This window comes from Carassius auratus, chromosome 33, assembly GCF_003368295.1.
Source record: "Carassius auratus strain Wakin chromosome 33, ASM336829v1, whole genome shotgun sequence".
In the NCBI taxonomy this organism is placed as follows: Eukaryota; Metazoa; Chordata; class Actinopteri; order Cypriniformes; family Cyprinidae; genus Carassius; species Carassius auratus.
Window position 1 is genome coordinate 4,832,582 of NC_039275.1, and position 10,872 is coordinate 4,843,453.

General features: G+C 37.9%; 1 protein-coding gene across 1 annotated transcript; it reads left to right on the plus strand.

Moving 5' to 3' along the window:
• Window positions 1–2,846: 2,846 nt before the first annotated feature.
• Window positions 2,847–8,066, plus strand: LOC113052822 (eIF-2-alpha kinase activator GCN1-like; the record flags this gene model as incomplete). The annotated part of the gene is made up of 9 exons (XM_026217276.1): window positions 2,847–2,949; window positions 3,648–3,756; window positions 4,342–4,405; window positions 4,485–4,616; window positions 5,975–6,083; window positions 6,240–6,338; window positions 7,019–7,153; window positions 7,805–7,873; window positions 7,958–8,066. Coding segments are annotated over exons 1-9 (844 nt in total), but the record flags the coding sequence as incomplete, so codon positions are not given.
• Window positions 8,067–10,872: the final 2,806 nt, after the last annotated feature.

Here is a 10,872-nt window from a genome sequence, read left to right on the forward strand (position 1 = left end):
CATTTTTTCTCTCTCTCTTGTAACACTGTCACATCTTGTTCTGTGAGTATTGGATACTGTTTCAATTCATGCAGTTATATACAAATAAATTTGGTGGTTTAATGCACTGAATATTTTTTTTCCTCCTGATGTTATCATTTAAATATTTAAACCTCAGCACATTTTGCCTTACAATATATTTTGTAAAATATACTATATATATATATATATATATATAGTTTGGAAACATTAATATTTTTAATGTATTTTTGATCAAATAAATGCAGGCTTGATGAGCAGAAGAAACTTCTTTCAAAAACATTAATAATGTTTCCAGACTTTTGGTCTGTATTGTATATATATATATATATATATATATATATATATATATATATACACACACACACACACACATATATGCGTGGAAAACGTTATTAGATTTAGCTACTAAATTAGTTAAAAATGCCTATCCATATACAGCTACCCCAAACTGACTCAAATGATTCGCGATCCCGAAAACTGACTCGCGAACCCGCTACGAATTCCCGAACTAACTCAAGTGATTCGCGAACCCACTTTGAACTCCCAAACTGACTCAAATAATTCGCGATCCCCAAACTGACTCAAATGATTCGCGATGCCGCCACGAACTCCCGAACTGATTCAAATGATTCGCGAACCCGCTTTGAACTCCCGAACTGACTCAAATGATTCGCGATCCCCAAACTGACTCAAATGATTCGCGATCCCGCTACGAACTCCCGAACTGACTCAAATGATTCGCGATCCCCGAACTGATTCAAATGATTCGCGATCCCCAAACTGACTCAAATGATTCGCGATCCCTCTACGAACTTCCGAACTGACTCAAATGATTCACGATCCCCAAACTAACTCAAATGATTCGCGATGCCGCTACGGACTCCCGAACTGATTCAAATGATTCGCGATCCCGCTACGAACTCCCGAACTGACTCAAATGATTCGCGAACCCGCTACGAACTCTGAACTGATTCAAATGATTCGCGATCCCGCCCCGAACTCCCGAACTGATTCAAATGATTCGCGAAGCTGCTCCGAACTCCCGAACTGATTCAAATGATTTGCGATTCCCAAACTGACTCAAATGATTTGTGATCCCGTATCGAACTCCCGAACTGATTCAAATGATCCGCGAAGCGGCTTCGAACTCCCAAACTGACTCAAATGATTTGCGAACCCACTACGAACTCCCAAACTTGTTCAAATGATTCACGCTCAATACTCCGACCTCCCAAAATGACTCAAATGATTCACGATCCCGCTCAGCCCCGAGCTCCCAAACTGACTTAAATGATTCGTGATCCCATGTCGAACTCCCGAACTGACTCAAATGATTCGCGAACCCGCTCCAAACTCTCAAACTGATTCAAATGATCCGCGAAGCCGCTCCGAACTCCCGAACTGATTCAAATGATTCGTGATCCCTGCTGTGTCCCAAACCTAAGTGCATGAACTCCGAAGTGCGCATTTGAAGTGCGAATGCGTCACAGGAGCGCGACGAAGGGTGTCCCAAACTGAAGTGTGTGGACTACGAAGTGGGGACGTGAAGTGCGATTGTGTAACAGCGTCACGACGTAATCTGTCCCAAAGTCAGAATGCACACTTCGAATGGCGCATTTGAAGTGTGAATGCGTCAACGCGGCGCGACGAAGGATGGCGAAGTTCGAAATCGACTTCAAATGCGCTCTTCAATTCCCATGAAAATGAAGTGTACATCTGATGGACACTTTGCACCCTACAATATCCCAAAATCACTTGCGTGCATATGACAATGGTGGCAGGTGAGAGTTCTGTGGAGGACTTCACATTGATATGTAAGTAGGCTATTGTATTTCATTCACTCAAATAATTATTGAAAGTGTTAAAAAGCCAAGGTTTTTTTTTTTTTTTTTTACATAAAGCCCACAAACAATAAGACAGCCACTACATAAGACAATTGTCTTTCTCTTTGTTGTGTTTTTGAAGAGCTGTCATGCGAGAGATGTCTACAAATGTTTTAACAAAACTTAAGCACTGCATTATTTTTTATGCATGTCCTGTGTGATATTTTCTATTGTTACGATTTAAAACCTGTCTTTATATTTTTCATAGGTGTTTCCATTTTCTCTCGTTTTATTACTATTCTGGAGCGAGTGAGCCTGCTTGGAAAGACTTAAAAATACAAAGTTAATCGTGCTTTTTCTTATTTGCTGAAATTCATTGTGCTGTTGTTGTTAACAGGCATGGTTTATTTGCTAAAGTGTCCTGGGACAGGTGAGGGAGCGAGTGGAGCTTTTCAGGGAGGACATCAAACTACAGAGAATGAGAGAAGAGCGCAAGTTTTCTCTTCTTAAGAGAATGCTTAACACATACATTCTTCATTAGCCAAGAGATAACAGTAGGAAAAAAATGGGTACATTACAGTTTTTCAATATCTTTTTTTTTTATATCATATTGTCAATGAAAAAACTAATTTCTATAGTTTATTTTTGTGATGCAAGTTATAAATGAAATGCATAAGTTGTATACATTTTTCTTTATTAGTGTGTAATTTATTCATAAATAAACCGGAGTACTTTCTGTACATTTTGTATTTTTGTTTTTCATATTCACATGTAAATAAAAGAGAAGTACTCATGTACATTGTCATTTTTTTTAACGCAGCTTTTTTTCACAAAACATTCTTTTATGTGTTTATATTTTTAATCATCTTATTTACTAATAATTTGTTGAAAAGGAGAAGAAGAAAAATACTTTCTAGTATATACACTAGTTTCTGGTCTGTTGAATATTTGACAAACTGGCGCCCTCTAGACACGTAACAAAGAAAAGACTGAAGCCCGGAGAAGAGAAGCACGTGGGGCACGCTTGGAACACGGTGATGACTCCGGAAGTGACGACTCAAATCCTTTCCAGATCGAGGCCGGCACGATGGCGGCGGACACGCAGGTTGGTGTGACTCGATCCGTTCCTGCGTGAACATTAAAACGCTAACTTTTCTTCTGTGTCTCGCCGCTTTTTTATGAGTTCTGAAAGAAGACGATGCGAGATCCGCGAGCGCGTGACGTCCAGATACGTTAGAAAACGCTGTGCGTGCGCGCGAGTACATGAACGTGCATTAATAATATTAAACTGACCATTAATAACGGCATAGTTGCACAACACACGCACTTATTAAGATTTAACCTTAATTTGAAAGCGAACGATACTGTTTTAAGCTTCTCATCCACTTATTTGATCTCAAGCACACATGCGCTTCAGACTTTAGCAAGAAAGTGCCAGAAGAACAATGTTTCTGGACATAGTATCAAAGTAAAACCATGTGTTTATTGAAAATACAACAATGTATAATCACAGTAATCTACCGTGTTACATAAAACTGAGCCAACAGTCACCTGATGCATCTTGGAGTCACTTATGTAAAAGCTCATCTAAATGCATTCATGAACTACTAATATTAAACCACAATGAATGAATATTCATCAGTCAGCTGACTAATACAAGGTCAACTCATGCTCTGTTATAGTAACAACAATTTGAGTGATTAATATGGTGGTGGTAGCATGGTTAACCATAATAAACTGTGATATGATATCCATGTTTTGATTGCGTTGCATGTGTCCGATGGCTGTTCTCTGTGTTTGCAGGGGCAGGTTTCAGACACACTGAAGAGATTCGCTGTGAAAGTCACGTCATCCAGCGTTAAAGAGCGCAAAGAAGTGCTTGAAGAACTGAAGGAATGTGTCAAAGGAAAGGGTGAGTTTATTCACCTAAAGAAATAATCGGACACGCATCATTAGAAACCCTGCACTGCTTTTTAATGTTTTTAAAAGAGTCTCTCCTGCTCACCAAGTCAACATTTATATGATCAAAAATACTGTAAAAATTTGAAATATTATTGTTATTTCAAAAGAACTGTTTTCTATTTGAATTTATGTTGGAATGCAATTTATTTCTGTAACGCAGCAATGAATTTTCAACATCAGAAATCAGTGTAATATGCCGACTGCTGCTCAAAAACTTTTATTATTAGTATCAACAGTTGTACTACTTTGGATTATTGTGTAAACACTAATGCATTTTATTTTTGAGGGTCTTTGTTGAACAGAAAGTTCAAAAGAACAGCATTTATTTGAATAGAGAAATCTTGTGTAACATTATGAATGCCTTTACTGTAACTTTTGATTACTTTAATGCATCCTTACTGAATAGAAGTATTAATTTCTTAACAGAAACAAACTCTACTTTTGAGCAGTAGTGTATTAACTCTGTGTGCATATTCAGAATGATGTGACTTTAATTTGATTCCTCTAAATAACTTTGGTTAAATTCTATCCTCAGATCTTCCCGAGCCGGTCATTAAGGGACTGTGCAAGCTCTTCTATCTGACTCTGCACAGATACAGGTGAGTGGGAGCCGTCTCCTGTCCTCTGTCCAGTAAAGCATGTCCTTCTACTGAAGGTGGGCTTGATTTCTCTTCTCAGGGATGCTGCGTCTCGGCGAGCTTTGCTCTCGGCCATCGAGGTGCTCGTCCAATCACAGCCTGATGCCATTGCGACAAACCTTCCCCCCGGTCTGCTGAGCTGTGGGGTGGTCAGCAGGGGTGTGATGCCCGGGTGAGTGACCGCCCCATTTATACACAGCCCTGTGATCTCTGTAATGGGCTGAATCACAGAATCCAGGCAAAAAATGACGTGGAATGTCAGGAAATTAGATCATTATGTGAAATAGTGTCTGAATATTAATCTGTAAACTGGCTACTATTTAATATATTGTTATTGTCGAGTTGAATGTACATATTAAAGTAATAATAATGATATAAAGCTTTAATTTTTAAAGAATAAAAAAATCCATGTTTTTTAACAGTAAATCATAAATACAGAAAATTAAAACAAAGCATAGAATTTGGGAAAAATTTATTTATATTTAGTTTTTGTTAACATTTTAATAAATTGTTGTAAACTGTTTTGTTTGATGATTTTAGTCATTTGTAAATGATATTTGACTACTACAAATTTAATTTAAACTGAATCCAGAAAAATTTAAAACTTTTTGGGGTAAAAACAATAAAATAGAATTTGTTAAACTTTTATTACATTTATTTTTATTTATTTAAAATATATATTTTTTTATTTATTTATTAAATTGTTTGTAAATTGTATTAGTTTCATGATTTCAATAAATGACATATTTAAATTAAATTAAAATTTTAATTTACATAATATTTGATTACTAAATTTAATTTAACAATTGAATCAGAATCCAGAAAAATGTAAACAGGAAAAAATTTATAAAAAAAAAAAAAAATTATTTCACTGAGAATCCAGAAAAAAATTAAGATAGAAAAAATTGAATTTGAGACAAAAAATGTTAATTGATTTCACAAAGAAACCAGAAAAACTATGTTTGGAAACAAAACTAAATAAAATATACATATTTTTTGTTAAACTTTTAATAAATTGCTTGTTAATTGTATTAGTTTCATGATTTAAATAAATTAGACATAATTTTTGATTACTAAATTTAATTTAACCATTAAAACTGTATCCAGAAAAATTGTAATTGATTTCACAGAGAAACCAGAAAAATTAAAATAAAAACTGTTTGGGAGCAGAATAAAATAGAATATTTTTTTGTTAAACTTTTATTAAATTTTTTGTAAATTGTATTACTTTCATGAGTTAAATAAATTAGACATAATTTTTGACATCATTTCTAAATTTAATTCAACCATTAAAACTTTATCCAGAAAAATTAAAACGGAAAAAAAAACAGAATTTGAGAATTTTTTTTATTGATTTCAATTAGAATCCAGAAAAATATTATATATTTTAAAAAAGAACTGATTCCAGAGAGAATCACGATGCATTTGGAAAACTGTAGAATTGATCCACGATTTATTGTCTGACCCCTAATAATTATCAGACGTGAAAAACCATGAGATGCAATCTGATTTAATGTCAAATGTCCTCAGGAAGAGCACGGCTTCAGGAGCCTGCTGCGCTCTGCCCTGGACCTGCTTGATCGTTCGGATCGTCTTCCCCTCCGCAGACAACAGAGAAGGGGCCAAATGGAAGAAACTGGTCAGTAGTATATGCCATTCAGATTTATATATATCAGTCATAGCTGAATTTAGCAGTAGCTCCAAACCTCTGTGACTGACTGACTTGTTGTCTTGAGATCTTTACATGAGGTCTGTCCAATCATATTCTCTCTCTCTCTGTGTCTCCTCCAATCAGGTTGAGGTTCAGAGTGTGCTGCTGGCGGAGGTTGTGGGCGGAGCCTCAGGGAACGCTCTCAAGTCAATCAGCAAATGCTTTAACAAGCTGTGGAAGGAGGTAAAGCTCCTTTAGTTCACTCGGACGTCTTGTACACTACAGTTAAAAAGAACGAGGGTGCTAAGGTTTTTAATGTTTTTTGAGAGAGTGTCTCTTCTGCTCACCAAGGCTGCAAAAAACAGTAATATTATCAAATATTATTGCTATTAAAAATAACAGTTTTCTATTGTAATCTACTGTAAATTATAATTTATTTATTTGATGCACAGCTGAATTTTCAGCATCATTCCTCCAGTTTCAGTGTCACATGATCTTCAGAAATCATTCTGATATGATGATTTGATGCTTGAGAAACATTTTTTAATTATTATCAATGTCAAAAACGGTTGAGCTGCTTAATTTTTTTTTTATTTTTTTAAATCCTGATGCATCTGTTTTCAGGATTCTTTGATGAATAGAAAGTTCAAAAGAAATTTGAAATATAAATTTTTAGTAACATTCTAAATTTCTTTAATGTCACTTTTGATTAGTTCAATGCATGCACACTGAATAAAAAAGTATTATTATTTTTAAAAGATCCTATTGACCCCAAACACTTTTTAAAACTAGTCCTTCTCTGTAAATGTAATGTTGTGTCTAATCAGTCTCTACTGTTGTTCAGATGAAGTCTAAGTCTCTGTGTTGTGTTTAAAGCATGCACTCTATAGATTTGAGCTGATGAACGGAGTGTGTTTGTGCAGAACCCGGGTCTGGTGGATCAGTACATGAGCACTCTGCTGAGTTTGGATCAGAGCTGTGTGTGTGTGCCGCTGCTGGGCTTGTGTGTGGACTTCTGCACAGCTCACAAAGACATCGCCACCATCAACAAACACAAGGTGGAAAACTGGAGCGCTCCCTGTGCTAAACCTGCCCCGCTGCAGCTTCAGTCTTAGTTTTTATATTCCAGGGTTTATATTAATCATCAGAGATGTGCTGGGACTTATACATATAATATAATGTAATATAATAAAAAAATGTTTGCATAATAAATCGTAGCTTAGCAATCAAATGGTAGGCTATATTGTGAAGATGGTAACGTTTGGATTTCATAATGCGTTCATAATGTTTCATAATGTGTGTAAACATTTCATTTGCTTTATGATACTTTAAATGATTATGGAATTACACCTGACTTTTTTTTTTTTTTAAATCTCTATAATGCATTTTTTCCCCGATGTGACTTATACTCAGATGTGCCTTTTTTTTTCTGTGGAAAATATGGTTTAACAATTTTTGATTTAGCTTTTATTTTTGTATTTGTTTTATTTTAATTCTAGTTAAATATTTATTAATTTTATTGTATGCTTTTTTCATTTTCATTAAGTTTTTCTTTTTATCTTTAATTTATTTTCGTTCCAGTTTTAGTAATTTTAGTACTTTTATTTTAGTGACATTTCTAATAAATTGAATTGAATTTTTCATCTGTTTTTTTTTTTGCCATTAATTGTTTAACTGAGTTTTAATAATGGCACCCTGTTGTGTTCCAGGCGTCTCTCTTGGACCTGTACGTGAAGACGGTCCTCATGAGTAAGACCAGACCGCATCAGCACATCCTGGTGAGAATCTGCGCTGTCTTCGATGCACAATAAATCTTTGCAGTGCTGAAATCAGAAAGCCTAAAGCTGGATGTGTGTTTTCAGGAGAAGAGCGGCTCGATGCTTCGTCACATGTCTCACGCAGAGTTTAAGGAGCAGCTGCTGCCCACGTTACAGAAAGCTCTGCTGCGCAGCCCGGAGAACTCCATGCCGAGTGAGTTAAGAATTATGAAAGAATCTGTCTCATTTTAGTATAGTTGAGATATTATTATAGCTTTATTAATATTTTGAGGTAGTTTTGACTCATGCATTTCTGCTTAAAGTTGAAGACCCAACTCTATGTTTTGCAAGACCCTCTCTTTCAGTCAAACCTATTTTAATGCAAGTAGACAATGTAGGAAACTCACTTGAGGAGTCAAGTAAGATAAGAAATGTTTTAGAATTATGTACATCTTGTAAATAACTTGTATTATCCTTAAACATCTTGTATTATCCTAATCGCTTTTTCTCTCTTTTTTTGGTTTTTATTTTTTGTGTTTTTGCATGAAGATAGCCTCAAATGGCATTTAAATCTGTACTACTACGTGAACTATTTATTAATATCTTATTTAATTATTTTGTTTAATATACATTTTCAATTAACGTTTAATAATTTTGTTTTTATAATTTAACAGATATTTTTGTATTTATCTATATCATTTGAATTTTCATTTTTGTAAGTATGTCTGTATAGTTTTTTTTTTTTTTTGTAATTTTAGTACACCAGGTTAAACTAAAAGAAAATGAGAAATATTATTTATATATGTGTGTGGGTGTGTACACGTGTGTGTGTGTGTACACGTGTGTGTGTGTGTGTGTGTACGTGTGTGTGTGTGTGTGTGTGTGTGTGTGTGTGTGTGTGTGTACGTGTGTGTGTGTGTCTGTGTACGTGTGTGTGTGTGTGTCTGTGTCTGTACACGTGTGTGTGTGTCTGTGTCTGTACACGTGTGTGTGTGTGTCTGTGTCTACACGTGTGTGTCTGTGTCTGTACACGTGTGTGTGTGTGTGTCTGTGTCTGTACACGTGTGTGTGTGTGTCTGTGTCTGTACACGTGTGTGTGTGTGTGTCTGTGTCTGTACACGTGTGTGTGTGTGTGTGTCTGTGTCTGTACACGTGTGTGTGTGTGTCTGTGTCTGTACACGTGTGTGTGTCTGTGTCTGTACACGTGTGTGTGTGTGTGTCTGTACACGTGTGTGTGTGTGTGTGTACACGTGTGTGTGTGTGTCTGTGTCTGTACACGTGTGTGTGTGTGTGTGTCTGTGTCTGTACACGTGTGTGTGTGTGTGTGTGTGTGTGTGTGTCTGTGTGTGTGTCTGTGTCTGTACACGTGTGTGTGTGTGTCTGTGTCTGTACACGTGTGTGTGTGTGTGTGTGTGTGTGTGTCTGTACACGTGTGTGTCTGTGTCTGTACACGTGTGTGTCTGTGTCTGTACACGTGTGTGTCTGTGTCTGTACACGTGTGTGTGTGTGTCTGTACACGTGTGTGTGTGTGTCTGTACACGTGTGTGTGTGTGTCTGTACACGTGTGTGTGTGTCTGTACACGTGTGTGTGTGTGTCTGTACACGTGTGTGTGTGTGTCTGTACACGTGTGTGTGTGTGTCTGTACACGTGTGTGTGTGTGTCTGTACACGTGTGTGTGTGTCTGTACACGTGTGTGTGTGTCTGTACACGTGTGTGTGTGTCTGTACACGTGTGTGTGTGTGTCTGTACACGTGTGTGTGTGTGTCTGTACACGTGTGTGTGTGTGTGTGTCTGTACACGTGTGTGTGTGTGTCTGTACACGTGTGTGTGTGTGTCTGTACACGTGTGTGTGTGTGTGTGTGTCTGTACACGTGTGTGTGTGTGTGTGTGTGTCTGTACACGTGTGTGTGTGTCTGTGTCTGTACACGTGTGTGTGTGTGTGTGTGTGTGTTGTGTGTGTGTGTGTACGTGTGTGTGTGTGTCTGTGTACGTGTGTGTGTGTGTGTCTGTGTCTGTACACGTGTGTGTGTGTCTGTGTCTGTACACGTGTGTGTGTGTGTCTGTGTCTACACGTGTGTGTCTGTGTCTGTACACGTGTGTGTGTGTGTGTCTGTGTCTGTACACGTGTGTGTGTGTGTCTGTGTCTGTACACGTGTGTGTGTGTGTGTCTGTGTCTGTACACGTGTGTGTGTGTGTGTGTCTGTGTCTGTACACGTGTGTGTGTGTGTCTGTGTCTGTACACGTGTGTGTGTCTGTGTCTGTACACGTGTGTGTGTGTGTGTCTGTACACGTGTGTGTGTGTGTGTGTACACGTGTGTGTGTGTGTCTGTGTCTGTACACGTGTGTGTGTGTGTGTGTCTGTGTCTGTACACGTGTGTGTGTGTGTGTGTGTGTGTGTGTGTCTGTGTGTGTGTCTGTGTCTGTACACGTGTGTGTGTGTGTCTGTGTCTGTACACGTGTGTGTGTGTGTGTGTGTGTGTGTGTGTCTGTACACGTGTGTGTCTGTGTCTGTACACGTGTGTGTCTGTGTCTGTACACGTGTGTGTCTGTGTCTGTACACGTGTGTGTGTGTCTGTACCGTGTGTGTGTGTGTCTGTACACGTGTGTGTGTGTGTCTGTACACGTGTGTGTGTGTGTCTGTACACGTGTGTGTGTGTGTCTGTACACGTGTGTGTGTGTGTCTGTACACGTGTGTGTGTGTGTCTGTACACGTGTGTGTGTGTCTGTACACGTGTGTGTGTGTCTGTACACGTGTGTGTGTGTCTGTACACGTGTGTGTGTGTGTCTGTACACGTGTGTGTGTGTGTCTGTACACGTGTGTGTGTGTGTGTGTCTGTACACGTGTGTGTGTGTGTCTGTACACGTGTGTGTGTGTGTCTGTACACGTGTGTGTGTGTGTGTGTGTCTGTACACGTGTGTGTGTGTGTGTGTGTGTCTGTACACGTGTGTGTGTGTCTGTGTCTGTACACGTGTGTGTGTGTGTGTGTGTGTCTGTGTCTGTACACGTGTGTGTGTGTGT